We start from the raw sequence: 26047 nt of genomic DNA on the forward strand, positions 1-26047 counted from the left end.
ACATTGGTTCGCCCGTTGAATTCAATATACGAATCGCATTTCAGAAATAGCAGTTCATCTTTAGGCGTTCGCTGACGCAACTGAGTGAACGTTACCTGCATGACATTGAACTGGTATAACGGTAAGAACATTAGCTCGGATCGTCACCACCCACCGCCAAGTGACGAACTGTGATCAGCGCTTTTGACAAGACTGAAAGTGCAAGCTGTTGGTATTACTCCTGCTGGTGCAGTACTGCCAGACCTTGCGTATCCGACAAAAACATTTGTTCCACACCACTCGTTTCTATGAGACAATGGCAACTTTCTTTGTTACCAACATCCGTCCGCGCTTCATCTTTCTTACATTATTTTCAGCGGGCTACGGAGCTTTGCGGTTTTGGGTGTTACTTAGGGCGTCCATTGACGGGACAGAAAGAATCGTCCGTATCGGTAGCCGCACTTGACGGCAGAACACATATAGACGTGAAGGAATTTGGGCATTCTAGCGGTAGCACTCAGGCGTCCTGCCTCCGCCGTTACTCCTTTCCATTCGTGACTGCCGGCTACGATAGCAGAATATATTATTACTCCCTTTCTCGTCGTCGCAACGCCGCGCGTAGATGACTACCGCCGACCAACCATCGTGGCGTAAACGATGAAATTAGTGCAGTAGCAGCAGTCATTAAGATTCTCCTGTTAACCTGGGGCTTCGTGCTATCTCACAAGGCGACGATATGGACTCGTTCGAAGTGCCAATGTTTTCTGCATGCCTTACACGCCAATGCTGGTGGTGACGGAGATACGGTTTTTTCTCACACTATTTTGGCGAATACAAACAGCTTGTTCTTTTTTGCTAGGCTTCTTCGCTCGGTTGCTCACTTTGCTCCAATCTGTTTTCGTGTAAAAGCTGCCTGTTGCGCGTTACCCTAAGTCGAAACAGTGCTTATATGTGCATGCTGGGGTGGGTAGTTTATATGCAGATGTAGTACGAACGACGAGCGAACATATGCAGCTATTCATGTCCGTTTTCGCGAATACTCAGACTTACTAATGCCTAGAAAAGGGCGATACTGGTCATCCACGAGCGGTCGTACACCGCCACCGTTGTTGGCTCTTCTTTATTATTTACCAAGCGGACAAATGCGATGCTCAGTTTTTCCTTTTTCATCGGGTTGCTCTCCCATGTCGCTTCTTCGCATCGTGGCTCGGTTTGGTCGATATACGTCGCTTGCCCTCAGTATTGCAATGGTAACAGGATGTTACGAGCCCCTAACAAATACACGTTGGACAGCGAGCTGTGGAAAAGCATTGGTTGGTAATCGTCAGGTGTAAGCTACAAGCGAAAAGGTGAAGGAGAAGTCGGGAGGCAATATGCGGAAGAGGCGTGCGAGTCGTTTGCGATCGCAGCGCCGACAAGGTGTTAAGAGACGGCACACACCTAAAATGCATTTCCCAGCTCTCTATGGCACTTCGTTTTATCCTTAGCCGAGTAATAACCTTGCGGCGGTGACGCACTGAGAAAATTGTGGCTATAGTTGCAGGAACGCCGGTAACAGTCGTTGTAGTTCTCATTGGGTTGGGAAGCACAGGATTAAATGCAGTTGTTTGAGCATCGCTGTTTATTGTGACTAATAAGTTTAGGTGGGAGAACGCAAGTGTGTCCAACGGCATACAACTAACCTAACTCTGGTCTAATTCTTTCTGAAGAAAAGAGTGGAGCAGCCTCTTTCCAGATAAATGGGGCAGCTTCTCATATCGAAAGTCTTAAGCCTATGCTCCTTGACCAAGGCTTCTTATTCACTTATGTTCTGCAGTCCGGCTGCCGGTTTTGAATAGGGAAATGCACTCGAGGGCGATTGCCTCGATACTGGCCAGTTTAAGCACAGCTATTTATGACTCTGGCCTCAAAAAGGTAATCGGCCAGCATTTTTTCTTTCTATCTCCCGCTCTCTTTTGTACGCACTTCAGAACGCAAGGAAGTGTGCATCTCATGAACCTTTTTTATTAAGTCACAAGGAAGGAAGGTCCAGTTTTCTCTTGTCTGGCTTTTATTGAATGCCAATAATGTTCATTAGGACGTAGGGCCTGAACGGCTCCCAAGAACCTTGCTTTGTGCAAGCCCATGAGTCAAGGAGGGAAACCAGACCAAACACAGCTAATTCTGGTTAAAACAGGCTACCAGAGGTCGTAAATCTTCTACAAATTCTGCCTTTTCTCCTGCCTTCCTCATTTGGGTGCAGCGAGTAGCCCTCTCTGCTGTCATCAAAGCGGTAAGCTTAGGTTAACGCCGACCTTCGGACTGCTGGCTCGTCAATCTGATTGTTGTTGTACTTGCCTTCTCTCTCAATGTTTGCATTGCTTTGTGTAACCCCTTAGCCTTCGCCGTGCTTTGATGCCTCCATTCTATTTGCACCCGTGTTTGCGCTATTTGCTTCAGGGTCTACAACTTCGCTGCACCTTCCAAGCAAGCGGCAGACGGAAAAGTTACGGGAGCTTGACTCCTACAGAAGGAGTTAGAAAGAAACCCTTTTCGTTGTAAGATTGATGGGCCGTCTGGTATGCCGTCACCGATCCTATCAATCTTCCATCCGTTTGTATTCATTGCTGAGCAGTAGATTGGCCGAACGTATGCTGTCCATGGTGCACTGTCTGTCCTGCCGTGGTTGCGGCAACGACTGTCGCAGATGTTAAAACTGATGTTAGTTGAAGCTTCCAGTCGATCAAGACCGGCGGACGTGCAAATGGAAATGTTGAGATAGAAATGTTTCCTCGGGTGTGTCGACACGGTTTGCCATGACCCGCAGTGGCCTGTATGCAACCAGCTACTTTTAGGGTCGTTGATGGCTAGTAGGAAATAGGTAGCGTCGAAAACAGAATATGTTGTTGAAGTACGAGGTGGCTAAATAGCGCAAGCAAGATTACAGTTAGACGTTAAACCAATGTTGATATCGGATCATCTGATGAGAAATGTAAAGTGTTGAGCAGATGGGTCCTTTCTATCGTATGAACAGATTTATAGTTCAAACAAATGCAGTAGACGAAGAAATGGGTAAACGAAAAAGCACTTATAAGCTAACTCACATACTTGTTAATGGGCGTGTGCTACATATTATTAGCCTATCACATGCGAATCCGGCAAACTACGTAATTCTTGAACTACACGTCAGTAGCAGAGGAAACTTGACCGGTATATACTCCAGTTTACTAGGGACCTATGAGCGGAAACCGGCAGAAACTAGTTTAGCACAAAAATGCCTTGATTTCGATAATCAGTGCCTACAAATCAAGTTTTTATCTTTTTCGAAAACTACAGCGCCGTGGAAATTTATCGAGAATTGAGGAAGACATTAAGCAGAGAAGATTTAAGCAAAAAAATAAGTGAGTGGTGCAAGCGTTTCAAAAACAGACGTTGAAGATCAGCAAGAAAGTTACCCGAAAGACAATCGAGGTGGCATTTCAAGCGTAAGGTGATACATATGTATAGCCCAAATACTGCCACTACATGAACTGAGTAAAAGACTGGTGCCATGTGCATCGATTCCAGATCAGTTGGAAATGCCTGTAGGGTATTCCATGTACAATTTGCGAGATTTTTGCTAGCAAAAATTTCACATAGAGCATACGGTCACCGTAAGTTAGGCGCGGTTCGATCTTTACTGTCAATCACAAAGGGAACCAGATGAGAGGATCGCGTCGTCCTGAACAGAAATGTAATTCGATGGCAATATCGAGTAAGTTCGGACATCAGACGATAATAGTACTTGCAGGGTACACGAAGGGCATTGCAAGCGGAGCAATGAGCGTAGCCGGTATCTCGAGTCTTTCAAAAGATGCATAGACCGTAGGTACAGCAATCGAATACTTACAGCCTGATTATTTGATAGCAGCGCGAAACCTTATCGCCATGTTTCAATTACTTTCCGGATTGAGCAAGGCTATATCCGAGATTGGTTTCGACCCGCTTATTCACTCGATTCAAGCCCGTCTGAATACTAGACTTCCCATGCCGTGGAACGGGCTACAAGTGGCCATGCAAATCCCATTACAGAATTACTTGGAGAAGTCACAGATAGAAAAATTACACAAGAGAACCGGAATGGTACATGTACTGCTGTGTTGGAGTTGCTAAAACGGTGAGACAGTTGTCTAAAATCTGACGAAAAGCACCTCTAGTACATGTTAAAAGTTATCATTCTAATGTAACTAATTCAAGAATTCAGAACTAATTCAACTTCAAGTGTGCCAGATTTTCCTGCAACAGCCTAATAGGAGTACAGTTTACATATCGCGGGAAATACCCTCCATTTCCGCGGTGTCCCAGCTAATTAAATCGCATCAAGTAAAACATTTCGGCAAGACTGACCACTAAACATAGAGCATTCTGAGCAGAGAATAGCTGACTTTATTTGCGAAGAAGTTACCACTTCTGCCTGCCCTTCTCCGTCCTTTTTCATCCTGTTAGGCTCCTCTATCTTTTTGATATGAAGCAGGCAAAGGGGATGCTTGTGTTATGTAACAGGCTGGAACTGCCAGTAAAGCTAACGTCTCAAGTGTGAAAGAAAAAATGAAAAAGTTCTCTGCGGAGTCGGCATCTGGAGGTCGACCTCGACCCGGCTCAACTGAGTTTATCGTAGATGGCATAAAGCCAAGAAACTCTAAAAGACTTCTTAACAGAGTTATTGCTTCGTTCGCTAGTAAAGTAGCGGTTCTCGCACCGCCCGCTGTGACCACGTATTCCTCCTAGGAGGGGAAGTAGGGATCGGATGCTCTAATGAACTTCTGCACTCCTAACAGCTGCCGGGACAATGCGTCTGTGCCTTATCTGTTTTGTTTGCATGTAAAGCATGGCACAACGTGGCCCACCTTTATTTTGCTACCTAATATGAGGCGTTTGAGCCTCAAAGAGGAGTCCTGAGGTCACCAAGAGTCAACTAATGCAACTTCCTGCGAGAAGAAGTGGCTTGCGCTTGATGCTTTACTATCACGTAGCTCGTGTTATTGTTTTTGCTGGCTCATCGGTGAATCATCATGCTTGCCGGGTACGTAGACCCGTATAAAACGAGTACGTGAGTTACTTTATGGATGCTTGTCACGTTTCTAATGTCGTTTTAGCCCAAAGGCCGCTGAAATATATGGTTTATAACAGTCGCTATCTGATTCCGAAGCATAGACAGACGTGCCTACAAGAAATGCTAGACTCCTGTACACTTGCTTAAATAGAATGATAGTTGGTGTTAGAAAAGTTTATATTGAAAACAATTGGAGATCTTGAACACGCATACGAATCCCGCATGATGCTTTTAATAGCAGGGAATTGGCTCTGGAACGGATCTGCTATGCGATATATTCATAAGGCCTTCGAAAAGTGCACTCTTATGGGGCAACTCTGAAACCGGGCGTCGTTTTGCGGTTTGCAAAAGACTATACCCTCCACGCGCCACATTCCAGTACAAGTACGGATCTTTTTGGATAAATGTATATTTGTATTCATATATACATATATATATATATGTGTATATATATATACACTTTCAGTTATGTATATATGTAACTGAAAATGAAGGACATCAGCCATGAAATATGGATATGGGAAATTTAAGATAATGAATCCAGAGCAGCTTTTAGGCGCAGACAGAATTGACCACTACCGTAACGGCAGCGATTAATGAAAATCTCGTTCTCGTACTTTCACTGATAGTGATGTTTGGGACCATATTTTAAGCAGCAATGGCTACAGCATGAAAACCGCTGGGTCAGAGATCAAATGATAATGTGACGTCAGGTGTTTGGACGATAACAGATTTAAAAAATTGTTCATGACTGTCATTATGTCGAATAGTGTGTTGTTCAAACACACTTTGTCCATAATAGGATGAATTTACCAAATTGGCTTTTAAAAAAATATGAGAGGTATTCTATAGACTGGTATGTGTTAATATAATCAACGCGGCCTGACATTTCGCAAGCTTATATAATATATAAATATACACTCTTATGGTATTCAGTTTGGGCCTACTGAAAAAATTACTAATACTGCCTATAGAGAGGAATTTTTTTAACTAGTTAGCTTATAGCACCCCACCTTATAAACCTCCACCTATAAAACCAATCCGCACTTAGTATTAGACCGCGCCATTTCTTCGTCACGCTGGCCCCATGTCTGGTTACCCTGCATAAAGCATCATTACTTTTCTTAGGTGTTCCTCCATAGATATGTAATTTACATATTTACAGTTAGTCTACGAAAGTGTCAAGCATTTTTGAAGAATTTCTTGATCCACATTTGAGGCAGTTACGCTGATAATTGGAAACAAGCTGCTAATTCCTCGGTCCGTCGTTGCTAAGGACAAGTACCTAATCTGCGATTCCACGAAACAATGCGAGAGCTCGTGGAGCTGGAGAAATCGCTTCAGCAGCTGTGCGTTCTTTTTAGTGAACGCTCCTGTTAAAATTAATCAAAGCCAATGATTACCATTGTCACTGTCACTCTCTCTGTCGGCAAAAATTCGCTACGTTTCGGTACTTCATCATCGGAACATCATCAAATTATGCGGCCTGTTTTTCATGCGACTCGTTCGGACTCACTTGAGCGATGGGTGAGGATAGTTGGCTCAGTTGCGGCGGTGACTGCTTCCATAGCTGATAAACGTTCCCACTACGACTGTGGAGCCGCTTCTGACGTTGGAGTGCATCAGGGAACGTGGGACAGAACCAGAGTGAGGGAAGCGTTTATAAGCTGAACGGCGCACGGATGCTGTCACTCAAGCAGTCTAAACCTTGAACTAATGGAGAACAGTGAATTATTGGCACCGTTTACAGAGGAGGGTATATAGTTTATAGAATGACCTTCGTCCTCGTCGAAAGAAGCTTTGTGTGTCAATCATAGCATGAAGACACAACCACCAGTTTATTATGCGGTTAGAACTGAGCTAGATTCAATAGCAATGTAATATATTTATTAGAAAAAGGCTAATAGCCAATCAAAAATGTTGCCAATATAGGATAATGATTATAAAGATGACAATAAAAAAACACTATTATCTCCCTTTGCGTATAGTTGAAATCCCTGTTATTATCACTGACCGTTGAAAATGATTCAGCTGATTATTTTAGCTAAAAATGACAATGGTTTGCTACTTGAGACTGTCAATTGTATGTGACTCGATGATCGTACGGACCGAAGTGCGGAATATGTATATAAAAATCTCAATATCATGAACAAATTATCATGTTTCCATAAGTTTACAATTTAACGAATAGCGTCGTGCCCATCTTTGACATGCGGCTGTTGACATCCACTTGACGCCTACAACCAACTCGACGCAAATGCGTTTTCGCTTAGCGGCAAGCTGAAGCTCGGTAGCACAATAAAATTATCGGTGGGTGTCAGAGGCTGTTCGCTTTTACAGCGCACTTGGCATTCTGGCCCTTACCACACACCGGACTTTTTTTAAGTGAGAACCCTTGTCGGAAATAAGGTAAAGGCGCCGGTGGTCACAGCTAAAGCCTGCTTTGAATAGGGTATAAACAGGGGGCAACGGTTGTGTACTGCAGAAATAATCGACAGAAGCAGTCGGAGTGTAGAGTACAGTTAAATAGAGGAAAAACTACTAAGCGCGCACTAGTGACAACAAGGAATGAGCAATATTAAATGATGCCGTTGAAAACGTCTAACTAGGTTACTGCCGACTTACAGCTAGTACGAAGCTTTTGCTCACTGTACTGAGGATAGGATAAAAGGGAGCCAAAGTTAAATTTAACTCTTTTTTCACCAAGCCCTTTTTTCGTCATGTAAGGAAAGGCGTTAATAGGCTATCGCTATCTAGCGACCTCGTTCGCCGTATTACACCTCTATCACAGGTCTTAGCACTTTTGCCGCTATAGCAGCGTTCTCTCCAGGAAAAGACGGCAAAATAGACTGCATAAGCAGTCGAGCATCCTTTCCTCATTGCTTAATCATTTACTAGGTGGTTAGCTTTCTGTATGCCTCTACAAAACTGGCAGTTGCCCACCAAGTTCTTCTTTTGATTATCACCTAGCGGTTCTTCTTTCGTCATCCACAATTTTCCCTTACCTTGGAAGGGCTGCTGACGAAATTCAAGATACCCTAACCTCCTGAAAGGACTCCGTGCGTTGTTGCTCTCTCTGAACGTGTTCAAGTACTTTGTCTGCGGCGCGTTCCTGCTGGTAACCCTGTCTTCTTGTATTCTAGTCGTCGTTTTCGTTGAAGTCATCGCTCTTTCTTTAAGTGGTCAATGCCTTTAGACACGGAATTTGGACGAAGTTGGCTCGACGTTGTCGCAAACAGCGCAACCGTTGAAACCCTCAAGTGAGTTCGCCCCGAGGGCAACATGGATTTTTCCTCACATTGACGATCCTTGAAGAATGCCTTTAAAAGAGGATTTCACTAGAAATAAACCGACGAGCCCAGCAGATTTTCGAGTGTTCGTTGACCTTTTTAGTGTCTCGCGGACAAATCATGATGTCGCCTTTTATTCAGGCCAGCCGCTGATCACTGACCCTTTATCGATGTGAATACACGGGACAATTAGCTACTTCAAACCTATGTTACTTTCCACACCATCCCTTCTTGTTTTTTTTTTCGTAGTTTCGTGCCCAGAAAGAGGAGTCCGGAGCTGGGGGATTCAGAAAAGGCAGAAACGACAGATGCAGCGGCAGAAGGCGCCGAAAGAGAAAAAGAATCAAACACTGGCTAGCCAGCAGGCCTCTTCTAATATTAACTTTTCGATCTGGTGCATCTGCTGGCGGAGCCAATTTTTGCCATGGCAAATTGTGACCTTTGCACATCTAGCGACCGAGATAATAAGTAAACCCATGTTCAGACCTTCTCTGTCTAACAGGCCGACTCGGCTTGTAGAGTCTTGCCTCGCATAGGATGCCCGCTTGACTCAACTAGTGGGTCCTACTCTCTTAAATCTCCCAGCCACGCTCGTCTTTGCCTGGAACTGTTTATAGGCATTCTGCTTCCCGTTTGTTTAACTCATTAGAAAAAAGAATTAAAGATGGGCGACAAAGCGACTTATAGCATTTTTTCTAAACTGCTGCCGCGACAAACGAGAAAATATTACCAGGAACGTCGCCCTCGGTTCTATTCGAAAGACAGATCCAAAAAAGATGACTAGCACAACAGAAGCTACTTTTGCTAGGAGTTTAGAATGACAAGGGCAAACGGAGGCAAGGAGAAATGCCAAAAGTAGCGTATGTTCACATTGAAATAAGAAAACGGTTTGTCACCCCGCCTCAACGACCGGTACCGCTGTGCGAGCCGGCTTTGGACATTGCTTTCACTCTCCCCATGTCGCCGCGTTAACAGTTTACTGCCACTCCCGACCGAACCCAGATCAAATAATTATTAGAACCCAACAACCGCAACCCGCAGGATCCTGCCTCTTTACGCACCTGTATGCCACTGTCATGTTATCTGAGCAGTTTGGTAAACTGGAAAAGCTGCGAAGGCCAGCAACAACATGTACACTATCAGTGTATTATCGTATACCAGCTGCCGGATGCCTTATGTCGTTGCAATTAAATCTGTTACGTTTGTTTGGTCTCAGGCCGTCTGTAGATAACGATAAAACGAGTAGTTTTGCTTATCCTTAAACAACAGCTATTGTGGATTACGTACCATCGGCGTTGGATTTGTATTGCACTGCGTGTGTGCAGCTCGACACTCTTATATGTATACAAACTCGCACGCAATAGAATAGGGACGTTTTCTAGAAAAGTGCTGATGTTCCTGCCGCTGCCGTTAGTAGCTCTGCAGTTCGAGCAAGCACAATGTTTATGTGAATACGTGATATTACCTAGATTATATTTATGTTGATGATGCTTGCTTGTGCGAAAACACCCAATGCAGGCGAAATCGTTAACATGAACGGCAGTAGAAGACTGGTAGACGAAGAAGAATAAGGTGAGATATAAAGACCGGGACGAAATGAACTGTGAAGCTATCGTCCTGTCCTTTCATATAATTGGATATCGTTTCCAGAATACAGAAGAGGAAACAGACAAAAGCTCGAGCACTTACCAATACTTGCCGGCGATGCATATGCCCACTATGGAGTCGAAGTTCTTCGCCTTACCCTATGATTAGGCTTCCTTGCTGACAAAAATCAAAGCTCGCCGAAGGCTAGAGACTAAAATCGAGAAGGGGGTTCGTAAGGTCCAGGGAAGGGAGAGCCGGTAATTGTGGGATACTTGTTAGGCACGTTCTAGCTACTGCATCAGAATGCAGGATGTGCAATTGGGCTGGAGAAAACGGGCGAATATATCGTTCTGGCTGAGAGGTTCGACGTTAAGAGAAGTTGATGACTTAGCTGCGTGCCTTCAAGCCTTAGACTCTTCCTTTTTCCTCTGCATATAGCATGCGGCCTGTTCTGTTTTGATGTAAAGCGGGGTGAGTAAACTAGCAGACGAACCACTCATCCTGCTTCCTATCATCTGCTCAAGTTTGCCGGGAACGTCGATGAAAAGATAGCTTCCTTATCCACACAGAGGCAATATCACCAAACAGTTTTGAGCGTTATCATTTATACCTGCAATAGAAGATCACGCATCGTACTCTAACCCCTTATGCAATAAATCCTTATGCACCTAGTCATTAAAAAGAACATCTGGATTTCTCTATATTTTGCCTTGAATCATCTAATTGTTGTTTTATATTTCTTTTTAACTTGTTCATAACTTATTCGCACATTTGCACTTTTCAGATTGTCGGAAACACGGATATCCATAAGAAGATGGTAGTGGACGTTTAGGCTTTTCACTGTGAACCGACCTCCTTGCAATGGCTTCTACAAATTGGAAGTAATAATGATTAAAGCAAGTAGAATCCCGGACCTCGAGATGATGGGTACTCAAGTCCTCCTGATTCGGGATCCTCGTTCTCCTGGAGCAGAATGATCTCACCAGTCGCTGTAGAACCGTCGCTGGTTGTCATCGTTCAAACCTTACCGGAATATTGAAGAGCACAGCCTTGCATTCCGAAGTCTCCAAGACCAGTCGTCTCCATAGTTTTTGCCAATGGATAGTTTGTATCCTAAAAGGAAAGAAAAGGAGAGCGTCGGAGAATCGCTTGTAAGAAAAATGGGACAACTGGTATTAAACAAAACGATATATCTAGAGGGAAAATTGTAAGGCACGAATCCGTGACACTGACCAAGGAAATTTAGTTGACTAGAAGAAGTGCCTTATAGCTGAGGTCAAAGATGGAATAAAAAAAAATGTTACTTCCGAAGACTATGTTTGGGATCGTAATGGTCATGATGACAATAAATGGATTATAAAGTATCAAGAAAAGAGTAAAGGACTAACGAAAATATTACCTTTACTACGAAACGAAATGTAAGTAATCATTACTAGATGGTAAAAAATCTAGCACAAAATTCAACTACTCATGATAAGTATACAAATGGGTCGTTAAATAAAAGAGGAAAATAGAACACATTTAATCGCGTCATCGACTATGACAGGTTTACCTACAGATGACGGATTAATGCAGTAGGAAAACGTGCAAACAAGGAGGACGGCAACCAGCCCATTGATGTAAATAAGAACGACACACTGTTTTTAACCATCATGCAACCGACTGGTGAGGTCGAACTTCAGTTCTATAAATCATTTATCGTTTTCGGGGATGAAGTTCCTTTTCAGTAGAAAGCAGAGAAAGAAGCGAATCTACAAAGAGCAAAAGATCCTACGCAGAAAAGATGGTACTGCAAACATACGGTAAACAGAAAAGTAAGCATTGAAAAATAGGTCAAATAAATCAATGATTTTGAAGAAGCGGATGGGAGGGAAATGGTTAGTGCGTCGTACGCGAAACTGAACGTCTTTAGCGTCTTCCTGCGGTGTATTCAATGGAGATCAAACGAGATAGAGGTAAAAGAAATTTAAACACAATATTATGATAATAATAATAGTGATATTATTATTATTATTAGTATACTTTTCTGCACTACCTACACAGAAACAATGTACTACCACGACTACATATACATGAATATATATATATATATATATATATATACACACCGTAGATAAAACTATGTTAATGCACAGATTGACTCTCATCTAAGCACATAATAATAATATTGCAGTACACTTTGCCTACAATGTTTAGTAGGGTACGAAGCAGAAAAACAGAAAAGTGTCCGGTAGAATACTGATTAAAATTATAATATTAACAATAGATCATGGCATCTGCAAAATCTCTACCCTACAATGACGGTATTACTGATATTTTCGACAATCGTATCACGAGCAAATAGCCGAATGGACGATCTGTAAACGCAGAAAAAGTAACAGGCGAAAATAGCAAGCGTTGCCCGACATTTTTTATATTATATATTTGGTACAACAGAAGGATAACTGTGTGGTCATATGCAAATCTGATGCGACAAGCCAACCTAGCATTGACTCAATGGTTTGAGCCGTTTGAAAAAACCAACCGTCGCTAATAATTGCCTGGCCAGTCAGTCGATGAGTGAGCCAGTTTCAAAGCGCGGTCCGCTTGTGTTTTTACTGAACGGTACTGATTTTTATCCGTCTAGACAGCGGCCAAGAGATTTCATTAGAATCGCCACTCACTTAACCTGTGATGGGGGCCCGTTCAATACTACCAAGACTGGCTATCGTCAGCTAGCCAAAATGAGAATCGACTCCGCAACCGCTTGGTGTCGTACACAGCGTTATTTTCGTGTGGCGTGCACGTGTCCATCACGCTCACGGGCCTTAATCATATTTTCTAGTACACCCGTTATCGGCAGAGCGCCTAGGCAGACGGAGGTCGCTCTTGGACCTCGATAGCCTCTAACCGGCAAGCCACCTGCGGTTAGCATACATCTTACCGTCTTACATTACTCTACAGGAATAGACCGTACAGTAAGAGCGCCGAAGCCATAGGACCGCCGCATTCCTGCGTTCACGCAAAGGTGTCACGGACCTGAAATCTACGTGGCTGTGAAACAAATGAATTGTGTCTTTGCCGCGCATGTATCTCTACCCTTTTGTTTGACAGAAGGCTGGTATGAAAAGGTGCGTCATAGGGATCGTTTGCGAACATTACATCATGCTGTATAGCCATTATGCCGTATAATACTATCGTAAACCCTGCCGGGAGATAAGAGCGAGATCCGGCAGAACAACCACAGGAGCACGACCAGCCATAAGCCACTGACGAATCGTCCAAAGGTTTTTGTACACTCTTCAGTCGTCTATATGGGATAGCGCGAAGAGATCTTTGAATCTTATTGGACAAGGCTTCGAGATGCAACAACGTGTACAGTAAATACGGTACAGTTTGTAAAGTACCAACGAACGCCAGGCCCGTTGCTTTGCATCTGTTCATGGCAGCATGTCTTCTGATAGGAATGTTTCTAGGCATTTAAACGTTGTTGGCAATGGCGTACTAATCGTTGATGTACCTTTAGCTGATTGCGAAGCTGAGTAAATGAAAGTGTTAAGTGGGCATTAATGAGTATATCACCAATAAAAGCTAGTAAGACTACTATATATCGTCGACAGTGTTCTATGTTTTATTGATACATCATGCTGTTGATTGAAGCCTGAAAACTGATAGCTTGTTTTTGAGTTTCGCAGTTTGTCGATGGCTAACGATTTGGTTTGGCTCCTCGTAGCATATTCTTGTCTATAGACGAAAAACACGTACGGTAGAAAACAAAAGAAGCCCCACTCGTCAGCTGGCTGACAATGTTAACAGCTGTTGGTTTCATTACTGTCTTAGCGGTTTTGTACTATTGCTTGCTGGCTGGCTGATTTGAAACAGAAATAGAAAGGCATAGCACAGATAACATTTTCGAGTGGGGCTAAATATCGAGAGCTCCTCAGAGGGTCAATGTTTTCGATGAAAGCTCTTGTTTACGACGATCGTAATAGAGCAGACGAAACCACCAACGTGTACGTGCCATACTGCAAAGAAAACAGCCATAACATAAACAACTGTACGCGTCTCTTCGAGACTAAACAAACAAACAAACACAGTATACTAATTATATAGTAACCTCATCATGGTACACGTAATTCTACGATGTATAACGCCTGCGAACTGTGGCTCGTCCGGAATTTTTCAGAATACTCCTTTTCTCTCTGGGGCTACCCGAAATATTTTGATTGCTGTCTCTTAGCAGGTTGTAAGCAAACACTGTCAATAGAATACGACCATTCTGATTTACAGAGTGCAATAAAACTCAAGTACACAACTATAGATGATATGCATAGGCGAAACATTTCTTTAAAGCAAGTAATCACGGTTTATCATCCATCAGGCTCTTATAAGAGAGTATATAAGAGTAAATGACCTTACCTGATGAGTTTACGTTAGCACAGACCCTTTTTTGCTCTTTACGCTGTTGTGTCCGACTTATGCAAATCTGTCTAACGGGTCCTGTCATTTACATGTTGCAATAAGGATCATTTTGTAGTTATATACGACCGCAGCAAAGGTCAATCAGAATCTGTGGACAGAAGATGAAAGTAGCATCTTGCTATGAACACAATAAATTGTTATATGTGAATTTACTTGCACATCAGTTATCGAAAAAAAAAAAACAACAAAAACACACCTATATATATATATATGTTTTTTTTTTTGGTTCCATATAGTATGAATGTGAATTGTTGAATGAGTAATTTTATATCTTTGTTATTTAATTATAATTAGAATTATCTTTAATTTAAGCAATAGTTGACCTTTCTGCGTTCAGAATCACTTGCTAGCTCGACAATATGAATAGTAATAATAATATAAAAGATGTTTGAGGTTTGTGTCTGTTTTCAAATTACATAGCTACGATAATTTATTGCAATATCGAATATATTTTATTGACACATCTCATTAAACGGCATACCTTTTTGTTTTTTTTAAATTTCAGTTCGTATTTAATTTTTAATGAGCAATGGAAATATTTCGATGGAGAGATAACGAGATGAAACAACAGCTTTTTACTTACCTCTATCTATCTATCTATCTATTAATTAAATCTATTTTATCTTGTAGAGCGTAACGAAGCCACACAATGCGGAAGTGTCGTTTCCATAAAGGGGCACGTATAGCTATAACAGATAACATTTGGCATTGCTATCCATCTAAATGGCAGAAATGGTCTTTTATAGTGCTGCGTGGTACGTTTCAGAGCAGTCTAGGGACATAAAACAACGCACGAAACGCTTCTGCCATCTGTATTAGGAAACAACAATGGACTCGACCGGTATGAATACCGTCCATTGTACCGAATAGAAACAAGCCATTAAAATTTTGCCCTGACGGCTGGTACCAGCGCATCCCTCTGTTATTCAGAAAGCAACAGCATCATATGATCGATATGAAAGGAGAGGAAAGTAGCTGATTAAAAAGGATCAATCCTGAAGAGTCATCAGTAAACGAACGGGAACGCAGTATGTAAATGTTGTTACCCCGCTACCGCTAGAACATGTAATTATTTTCGAGTTAATTCATCAAGTAATAGCCTTCCCGAGAGATGTGATACTACACATTAAGAGGGCGATGACAAGTCGTTACAAGGGAATCTCTTCGCCGGCCTCAATGCCTCCCTATAACCACTGCAAACACAATATATGTTTTACAATTTTATTATCTAACAGAAGGAACAGAAAATTGCTTAACCCAAAGATAATAGTAGGGTGAAATAATGCTGATATATAGACAAGGGGTACTTGAGTCGGGTCAGGTAGAAATAGGATAATTCTATCGATTTAGGTTAACGTTTTTTAGTCCATTACTGTGGCTTCTTTATACGAATAAGCTTGTTAAACGGTACCGGGTCTGCATGGAAAGTATTCGTGTAGCATTTTTATCAGCTTGCAGTTACGGCAGTAGAACTGCCAGAGCTGAATCAGTGGATGATTGTTGACAATTGGAAGCAAGCACTCGCCACAAAACTCGATATACACGATATGATAAATAAACGAATTTACGGACCTGCATTTACCTGACCGTCTGCATTATTTCAGACACTATCTAAAGTGTATATACATATAATCGAGATGCGCACCATGATGCACCCCTGTGACTGTTACTATTATTTCCCAAATACTTGAAATGCATTATGCCTATTAGTAGTTGGTGTTCTTCTCCGCAGGCTTTTCAAACGAAGAGCGGCACTAAAGTAACGCGCTCATTCATATCCCATCGTTAGGCCTCTGTCGTATGTCGCATTTCATCGGAGTGCCGTAAAGGTGTTTTGCCATTTGGGGGCCATCTAATGCCGTGGAATATATGCATAGTGTAATTTTTTTAGAAGTCTTTGTGTGTGATGAAAGATAACAGAGGTCTGTACTCTGAGATCGTGCTCGAAAGACCAAGTCAGTTGGTTAAAGATGAGTATGTTTAGTCGATCCTTATGAAGTCGGAGAGGGCAACGAGATGGGCGCATAGGATGACTTGGTCGACAGCCATACTCAGCACAAATTAATTACAAACACATGATGATTCCTTTTAGTATGTTTCTATGTCTTTTTAGCATTTGACTGTGACCGCTTCAGCTCGTAGGTTGAAGAGGCGCATGCAGTCAGTTTCTCGTGATGTAAAAAGTGTTTGTTTAGCATGTCCAATGCCGCTCCATTCAGTTGTCATTATGGATGTTGTTGTAGACGTGCAATACACCCACGTGCAACAGTCGATCGTGCAATATATATATACATACTAGGCTACAGGAAAATACACAGACGAGGTGACGAGAGACCACAAATGCTAACTATAATCATTAAAAATGAAATGTGCTTAGTGACAACAGGAGCGAGGATAGTAGGATTCGAAGCTACGAAAATAACGACTATATTATTGCAGTTATTAATCAGTATGTGATAAAATATAGTTGTTTCATGAAAGTTGTAACAACGATCATTTTTTTTTTGTTTAGTTGAACCGTTGCTCTTACGGAAAGTGCAAAGGATTGGATGATGTATAGAGTAGAAATATATTATATTAAGATTGCATCATACAATACATTTCCCCTCCATTCATCTCTCTACCGACAGTGTGCTATATACTGTTGTTCTACACGGTGTTATGTAATCTATTAGCTTCTAGGGTATGCAGCCGACAAAATGTGCGCGGTAATTTCAAACAGGCATGAAGTATCTCATAAAATGCAACTACTTTTTTGCTCACTTCTAACTTACTTAGGAGCAACGACTGAATAACCGTTTTCGAGTCTATTCTTTTCCGACAATTCACGTTTAACCATTCGTATCTGTAACTTGCCTGTAACAAGTTATCTAACTGTTATTAATTGCGCTTAGGAACAGTTTTTGATCAAATTGATTTCAGGAAAATCATGTCGCGACATGTGTAATGTTACCATTATTTCCGTACAGATAAAGAAAGAATAGCTACGATCACAGTTGTAAAAGGAAGATGAGCATTGCGCAACTTGAGTTCTATGATGTAAAATAATGTCAACCGAAAAACCATAATAACACGACAGTTAACGAACATCGACCAACTTATGAAGCTTATTGACCTTTGTGCATTAGGACAGATCACGCCACAATATCAACTAACAGGACAATATACGTGTGCATGTACATACGTCAGTTTGACAGTATGTACATTCAATTCAATCGGATTTAGTGATTCTTTATCGTTCCGTTGACAAAAACCACTCTAACAGATATATTCCAGCGAAATAAAATTTTGCATTGTGCAGTAGATTGAAGCCTTATCCTTTATGCTGCTCAAAGATTCCAGTTAACTATCTAGCAAGTTACTGTGATGAAACTAGAGTATAAGTTGAAGGCCCCATATTTATTTATCGTCCAAGGATTTGTATTTGGAGAGGCATGACACTTTCTCGAATAAGCATGTAATTCTTTCTATAATGTTTTTTAAGGAACGTATTTGGCTACGACCACCCATTTCTTTTAGATTTTATAGGGCACTGGTTGACTGCACGCTAACTTACTCGGCCTACAAAACATGCTTAAAGTAAAAAAGACCATTTAGCTTCGGGCTCCGGCCGTTAAAATTGCTAGAATATATGCAAAAGCCAGAAGCAAATACTTGTAAAGCTTAAACATTAACGGTAGCGCGATTTATTGGGTTAATATGCGAGATTATTAACCTGGAACTTCTCTTGGTAGCTTTTCCGCTGTTCGACAACTTAAGTTTAAACTTAAAGACTTGCTAGCTAAATCGAACTGCAGCCCGTTCCGTCAATAAATAAACCATGTATCACTAAAATGTAATTCGGCTTTCGGTACGGAATAAACGTTGCGGGTGATTTATTATCGGTAAAGCAGTAATGCTCGTAAAAAAAAATTGAGCTTCTCTTCTTTCTCAACGTTCAGCGGAGAATGCACCGCACTTGCTTCCACGACCAGCCTTCTCAACAGCTACCCCTTTGAAAATACGTAATTTACGAGAATAACTTCTAGGCTTAGGGAACAAACATCTAAGAATAAACTATTTAATTTATCAAATAGCCAGCAAGCACTGTGGTCCATCGCTAGAGAATCCCGACTGGAACGAAAACGACCGGAAGCGGAGAAATAATTACTATATGAAATACTTTTGAAAACAACGAAAAATCTAGTTTATTGCTTCACAAAATGGTACTGGATTATTACTGCAACGTAGACAGCATCGCAATATGAATTTACATAATCTAGATGGCAATCATGATTTCGATGAGTTGAAACCAGCTCCTCGGCCCACCCCAAGTCCATCACATCAACGCTCTATGGGACTCACTAATGCAAGTTCGAATAGAAATTCAGGAGGAGGAGTTGTTCAAGCCCCTACACTTAACTTACTTATCTTCGATATTAAATTCTTCTGAAGGATTCATTAAGGCAATTGCTATCTCGGATTTCATCAATTATTGGAGTGTAACTCATGCAGTCATCTAAACAATTGATTAAGTAAGAGCGATGTCATTTATTTTGGTACATGAGTTGATCTACATTGATTAATTTTTTTATTTTATATTTATAATTAAAGTTTCGTGAGACGGTCCTATTAGTGATGATGGCAAAAGGAAAAGAACAAACAGGCAAAAAAATAACATCAGATCGATAAACAGCCCTAAACTCTATCGCTACGAATCAATATTTCGAAGCATCGTCCCGTATTGATTTGTTCACTAATAATATGTACATCTTAATAGACACATCAGGAAGCGTCTACGTGTATATCTAAGTTGTGAATTTCTCCTCTCTCTTCCTGGTAATACTGAAAGACATTTTTTTCAGTAACATACATACTCACGAGCAGTAACCACTCGATCATACTTGATAAAAAACTACCCTTTGCTCATCGATATTTCAGCAGGGCTTTATCGCTGATATAATTTTCTAAAAAGGTATCTCTGTCTGTCTACATGTGTACATTTGCGAACCCACGTTTGTTATTTTCCATCCTTATAGCAATTGGATTCTAAACTGTTTGGTTCTCTGCAAAATGTATAGCTGGCATTTGTTATAGATCTTTGCGTTCTTATAGCCGGTACTACCCAATATTAGACATGTCGATGCATCAGTGATTTTGCGCCTTCCTCTGAGCACGTCTCCACCACATGGATAGTGTAGTCTGGTCATTTACCACGAAACTGATTTCGAAGCACTGGGTAGCACATTATGATAGCATTATATTTTTTTTGACTGCACTGTCGAATGCTAACGTGAACTCTCTATAATAACCTCGGTAAAACTAACTCCGCAAAGACGAGTTCATCGACCTACTTTAATCAGTTGTTTGATATATATCAAGCAAGTGAATAGTTACATTTATGTCTTTCTGTCATAGCGTGCCACCGGCAATTAGATTAGTTCAACTAGGTTAATCAGCGCTACCAACGAGTAACCCCGGTATGCTTATCTGAATAATGCTACTAAGTTTTTGAAAAAGCTGGCTTGATTCCAGGAGGCAGTAAAAATAACGTTGCTGTCGAGCCATAGAGCATATACTGCCCTTCTTTAGTTGTCCCCATCGATGGAACACTTCGTCGAGGCGAGGTAGTCGATTGACCACAAGTTTGAACTTGGACGAACAAAACGGTCAGAGTAGGGCGAAACGACAGCGCCCGATTTTGACCTGTTGACCTTTTGTGTAACTGCTGATGTATAGTTGAACCGAATTCATGGCGTCAGTTATGAAGGAAGTTATGATCATTCGAGTTGCCAGGTAGAATCAAGAATCTACTAGAACAGTATGTAGACGCTAAGCGTAAAGAATATTGCCCCATTAGGCGACGGTTCCCTTGCCAATACCTGATAGATTGGTACCTTGATTAAACAATGCGTATAACAGTAACGGCATGGCGATAGGAAACCCGGTGATGCTGTTTAATTCAATTTTAGCAGACGTCCAATAATTAGAGAAGCGGGCTGTTACTGACTTGCTTGACGACTTTGGAGAGTAGGGCAGCCTGACCTGAGTGTATCTTCGGGAATAGGTCCTCCGTTACGAGGTGCCATGCGAGCGCCTTATCAAAATGCGCCTGAAAAACGAACACACGCGTAGAGGTGTTATCTAAGGAAGAACAACAAGCTTATAATTGCCAAAAAGCATAAATCGCAATTTGTGTACAAGCAGCCTATGTCTGAATGTTTTTGTTATTGGACGAAGCTTTAGTGGCTCAATGCTGTAAGTGACTTCATAAAACGTGTGACCTTTATTCTTAACGCATTAGTGGATGACATTACGATATAATAGTAGCTACAGTCACTGATCACACAATGCTGTTGTATATAGACAATTAAGACTACGTTTGGATCTTCACATGTGAAAGATAGGAACGATTGAATGAAGATAAGTTCGAAGGGATACGTCAGGGCTCGTCGTGACTACGCGGTTCAATAGACGGAAAACCGCTACTAATCGTCAACACTGTATCTCAAATATGCGAGTTTGAACTCTATGGAGTTCTTCTTTCTTTCTATGGAGAAAACTTCACACATAAAGTTTTACTGAATATAATAATTATTATTATCTCTTTACAGTTACATTATTTCGACACAACTTAGCAGCGTTGCAAGGTTGTTCTCCGATGATACCTACACTGATATTTTCGTTTGACTCTGGTGTATAATGCACACTCCAAAGTTCAACTTCCTTCCAGCAATTATCGGTGTTAAGAGGGTCATCCATATAACCCTTATCCACTATTTCCACACGCACGCGATCTTCAGTAGGAGTTGGCGTCGTTTCTGACGTTGGTGTTCCAGTGACACTTGTACTCTGTCGTATCATCGACTGGAAGAACTGGATTCGAAACAAAAACCACTAAGCGCAATTACTGTCATCTCACACACTCACTTTATGAAACCGTTCTGTCGAAACGACAGAAATTGTTGGGTTTCAAATACATTTCCTATCCGAACGTTTGAACGCATCAAATGAATTGTTCAGCCTATTAATTCCGCAAAATAGGCACTCGACAACAATGTATAATAATTTCAGTGCATAAAAATATCAAAAAGTAGGCGCACTCAGCACTCACTCCTTTGATGTGTTCCTGCTCCTTGGGATACTTAAGGGTAACTTCGTCGGTGGATTTGAAAAATGTTGCGAGCGAAACATACAGATCTTCGCCCGGCACGAAGTCACCTGGGAGCGAATAATGGCCTCCGCGAGTAGCACGCATCAGTGCCACCTCAAGACCTTTACCACCCACTAGATGCACTCGTGAGGTCTGCCAACGCGAGATAACGAAAAGCACGAAATGGTTAGGCCCCCAACGACACAGACCCCCTTTACCACGCAAACCAGTTCGGCCGTACGGGTTACGTGGGACACCCTCGGGTTCGAGTAAATAGATGACGGATTGACTCGCTTCGACTATCCATGACTTACGATCGGTTATGATTCCGGCAGGGCTTATAAACACGCCATTCCACTGATATTTTGGCACCCGCTGGTTTTCAAATTTCAGTCTGTAAAGTGAGTTGTGTACACACCGGCAGGAAAATGGAATGTCTTGGATTAGATGCGTATAGCAGACCATTATGACTACGTATGCAGACTGCTGGACATAGAAATAGCGACAAATTGACTTTTCTCGATTTGACTCCGAAAGCTCAAGACATATTGGCTATATAATTAATTGTCGATGTGTATCATATTATATCAGTGTGTTTAGATTCCGTACGACGTGATGATCGATTCAGAGTTCATTATTCAGCTGAGATAAACAGGTTCGTTGGAATTATTATTTCCTTTAACCGTGTCAGAATAACAAGCTACCCACTGTAAAACATCTTCGTCAATATATGGTTGCAGCTCTGCAGAGAAACAGTTGCTGGGCTTGGTGAATACAATTGGATCGTAGTCCAACCACATGACCTCCCAAGGTACATATTTGTCCGGGACGGGGAAACGCAGGACCTTCGTAGCGGGATACGGGGAACTCTTGGCAAGGAAGTGGGCCTGCCGAGCAGCGTCTGGTGCTCCGGGTGTTCCTACACCATCGACCACCGACTGCGCTTGAGCTGAATGCTTGACTTCGGCGAGGTAATTGCGTGTTTGAAGCATGAGCCGATTTAGCTCCTTTTTCAAAGTAAGAAAACACAAAAATACATACTTAAGTCGTAAGTATATTGCAGCTCTGTAATACTAGGTACAGGTTAATTGACGGCGTGTGATAAAATCCATAGGACTTTAAAGTCGGAAGCTATGAGGACTTCAGGCCAAAATCCAAGACGAAACACCTATATTTTCAAATACGAGCACAAAAGGCTGCATATAAGATGGGTATATACTAACGTTCAGCAAGTGTTAAGAAAACGAAACAACTACATGCTGAAATGTTCTGTCGAAAATCCTTTCCCAACGGGATAATTGCCATTCAGCACAACAGAAGATGAATATTATACTTGCTATTGTTATTATGAATTTCTATAAACGTCAAGCCTCGGACGTTTGTCCAGGATGAAACATTTTGACAAACCCGTGTTTAAAGCACTTAGGATCTAAAACAAATTTCTTTTCAGATTCAACCATCAAAGAATGATACAGTGCTATGGGAGAAATAAACTGAAGTACTTATTGCAACATACCTTCATTTCGGCACGCATCGATGCGAGCTGCGCCCGATGATTGTCAACTTCGTCGAGAACTTTTTGTTGGCGTTCAAGTTCTTCTTTATTGCGTTTCTCCTCAAGTTCGCTTTCTTCACGGGCGGCCCAATAATCCTGCGATATTTGGCGCCAGTACTCGAAGCTACTGTCCTTACCCGTTGTGCCAGCCGGCATTACCGGAAGTGGCAGAAGACCGCTGTCATCGTCTTTACGAGTACAGCAACACTTTTTTATCAAACGAAAGAGATTTCCGATAGTCAGATCTAGCAACACTAGGATGTATGAGATTATGTTCAGCGGCGGCGGGAGACATAGCCGATTTTTGAAGTCGATTACGAGCTGGTAACGTTGAAACTTCCAAATGTTATCCGAAGCCGCTTCAATGCGTCGAGCAGTGTTACTGTAGATGAGTGATGATGAACGAACGGCAGTTAGTGAAATGCCACACGTCTATCCGTCCTCTTAAATTAAATATTAAACCTTTAAAATAAATAAAACACTGCTTGTGCGTTATTGAATATTTGAATGAATTTAAATGATCGATTTTGATTCTGCCTAACAATTACCTCTGTTTTGGAGCTAACAGCTCGGAACGAAAATACCACACAGCGTATTTGTCCTGGCACATTCATACCCTCATACCATGTAAATAATGACCATAAGCACTAAATATTTCCGAGCCGAACGACTTAGAATTTAACCTTTGCCAGTCTGCATCGGGAGCAAACTGCATCATTCTTTTTGCAGAACCCTTACCTGAACAGAGCATAAAGTAGGGTCATCAGAATTATCTTGAGCAGGATCAGGTACTGGATACTGAAGGCGTAAGTCCAGAAGCCCTTTAGCGGGCAAAGATGATTGCTGTCTGTGGCATTAACGACTGGAACATTAGATAGGAACAGAGAAAGTTTGATACAGAAAAGAGAGAAAGCCAGAAAAAAGAAAGAAAAGAGGAGGTCATAGAAGGTAATCATGCAAATTCTAACCGATAAACCGACGGCTCGGAAGCAATTCTCATAAAATGGTGGTTGAAAGCCGCGTGACATTAGCAGAAGACGACAAGCATCGCTTATACGTGAGCATTCTCTTGTTTTGTACACGACACCAAGGGCAATAAATGCGGCACAAGGTTTCGCAACTGAGCATCATCACAGTTCCGGCGGACAAAAATATATAGCACCCAACGACAGCGACAAGTCAAACTGCTAGAGAGATACTACGATAACTTGATAGACCTACACAACAAGCGAATATAACTTGACCCGTCAAAATGAATAGGTGGAAATCGTGAATTTTCTTAGGTAAAAGAAAATAGGAGAGAATTGTTTCGAATGTTTTTTTTTACTCACACGGTCCGACGGCAAGGCATTCATCATCAAACTCAGACCTGTCGAGTCTTGGACACGCGGCTGGCTTAAAGTCGCCTAGCTCGGTAACGGGAGTCAGAAATAGTGAGAATACAGCCCGGTAGACCGTCATTCGGGCTAAGTTCCAGTTCCATGGATGATCCGGGTACATCATAGCCTGAACCGCGATTCCGCCACTAATCATTACGAGCAAAGCCATACGCATGAAGTTGATGAAATCTTCTGACACCTATAGTCAGGGTGGCGGAAAAAAGTTCAGCATTTTTATTACCACAGCGGAGCCACCATAGGCTTATGTGTACATATGACCTATGTACTTACTATATGCAAAATACTTGACGCAATCAAAAAAATCGGCTCTACCAATCGGCTACATACAAACGGATGATCATATTAGTTTCGAGTTAAGAAAGATAGCAATATGTTCAAAAAGCTCGTCTACCAGGAGCTGGGTATACAAAAAAAAAGAGATCACAAAGAAAACAACTATGAAAAATGTCACTTAATTAGTAAGTAGTGTGATCGAACCGTAACGAACCATATATTTAATTCGGTATAGGAGCGGTCCGAGGGTAGGTGATATGGGTAGATAGATGAAAATTTGCCTATAATATGAATACAGTAATCCGAAGCACTGGAGAACCTTAGCTGAGTATGGGCTCAGGATATCCGTCCTTTTCAGTACCCTACTCCATCCATAGAGTCCCACCAGGCCAAACATGAAGAGAATCTCGAAACAACGAAGCGCTAATGGAACCCTTTTGTATTGCTATATGGAAGCACAGAGAAGAACAGGATAAAAAAAAAAAAAAAAAGAAGCTGTTGGTTTGCACCTGCATCGAGTTATAGCATATAGTATCATAGTTAATACTATTGACAAAATTTTTTTCTCGAACATTTTCTAGTTTCAGCTGATACTGCATTACACTACCAGTTGACGGATTTACTACTCATCTATGGTAGACGCGGTATACGTGGCTGTACAAGCTGCAAATCGACCATATGTCTAACATCAGATGTTTGTTAGATGCAACTATGATCTATCTAAATGTCTAGCAGATTGAATACAGCCTACTATCTTAAAATTTAGAGCATTAAAAATCCTCAGTTCGTTTAACGATACTTAAAGCCGAAGCAGCACCATACAATATGATACGCGGATCTGTGATACTAACCTGGTGCGATACATAAGTTCTCCGACATGTTTCGACGGCTATTAAAAATGTCCAGATGCAAACAGCCAGGTCAAGAGGCTGATATCCACATGACGGTAACAATACAGCGACAGAAAACAATAGTAGGTAGAGAATATAAAACATCTAAAACACAACAGACAGAGACGCAATAAAAAATCGTTGGCTTGATCGTTGCTTAATTTTGCATGACATTCCGGGGTAACCCGCAACTCCAGTGCTTGACATTCTGCCCACTGGCCATATCTTTGTACTCTACCATAACTGTGCAGATATAAATATGTGTCTGCGTGTACCAACGCAAACTATTGCTAAATTACAGTTATCTTAATAGGAACGCATTCTACTATCTTTATGCAGTTGCGTAATTTTCTGAACGATCTATAGAGGACAGGACGATCATGCAACATAAATTAAAAAATATAATTTC

General features: G+C 41.6%; 2 protein-coding genes across 9 annotated transcripts in view; one reads left to right on the forward strand and one right to left on the reverse strand.

The window, feature by feature from the left end:
- The window catches only part of LOC111270252 (calcineurin subunit B type 2), a 48705-nt gene extending 31014 nt beyond the window's left edge, over window positions 1–17691 (forward strand). For all 5 annotated transcript variants that reach the window (XM_086972424.1, XM_086972426.1, XM_022850388.2 and 2 more), the window contains exon 6: window positions 10712–17691. In XM_086972424.1, coding sequence (XP_086828550.1) covers window positions 10712–10759 — 48 coding nt within the window. In that variant the 3' untranslated portion in view covers window positions 10760–17691. The remainder of the gene's footprint in view (window positions 1–10711) is intronic.
- Window positions 17692–18547: 856 nt separating this feature from the next.
- LOC111270247 (transient receptor potential cation channel subfamily M member-like 2) overlaps window positions 18548–26047 on the reverse strand; it is a 30707-nt gene continuing 23207 nt past the window's right edge. For 3 of the 4 annotated variants that reach the window (XM_022850377.2, XM_022850379.2, XM_022850381.2), the window contains 9 exons: window positions 25600–25743; window positions 24963–25193; window positions 24407–24653; window positions 23814–23937; window positions 23037–23457; window positions 22229–22527; window positions 21482–21914; window positions 21040–21243; window positions 18548–20479 (listed from right to left, as the gene is read on the reverse strand). In XM_022850377.2, the coding sequence (XP_022706112.1) occupies window positions 20354–20479; window positions 21040–21243; window positions 21482–21914; window positions 22229–22527; window positions 23037–23457; window positions 23814–23937; window positions 24407–24653; window positions 24963–25193; window positions 25600–25743 (2229 nt within the window). In that variant the 3' untranslated portion in view covers window positions 18548–20353. The remainder of the gene's footprint in view (window positions 20480–21039; window positions 21244–21481; window positions 21915–22228; window positions 22528–23036; window positions 23458–23813; window positions 23938–24406; window positions 24654–24962; window positions 25194–25599; window positions 25744–26047) is intronic. The other variant, XM_022850378.2, reaches the window with a different exon arrangement.

This window comes from Varroa jacobsoni, unplaced genomic scaffold (genome assembly GCF_002532875.2).
Source record: "Varroa jacobsoni isolate VJ856 unplaced genomic scaffold, vjacob_1.0 scaffold_1457, whole genome shotgun sequence".
Lineage (NCBI taxonomy): Eukaryota > Metazoa > Arthropoda > Arachnida > Mesostigmata > Varroidae > Varroa > Varroa jacobsoni.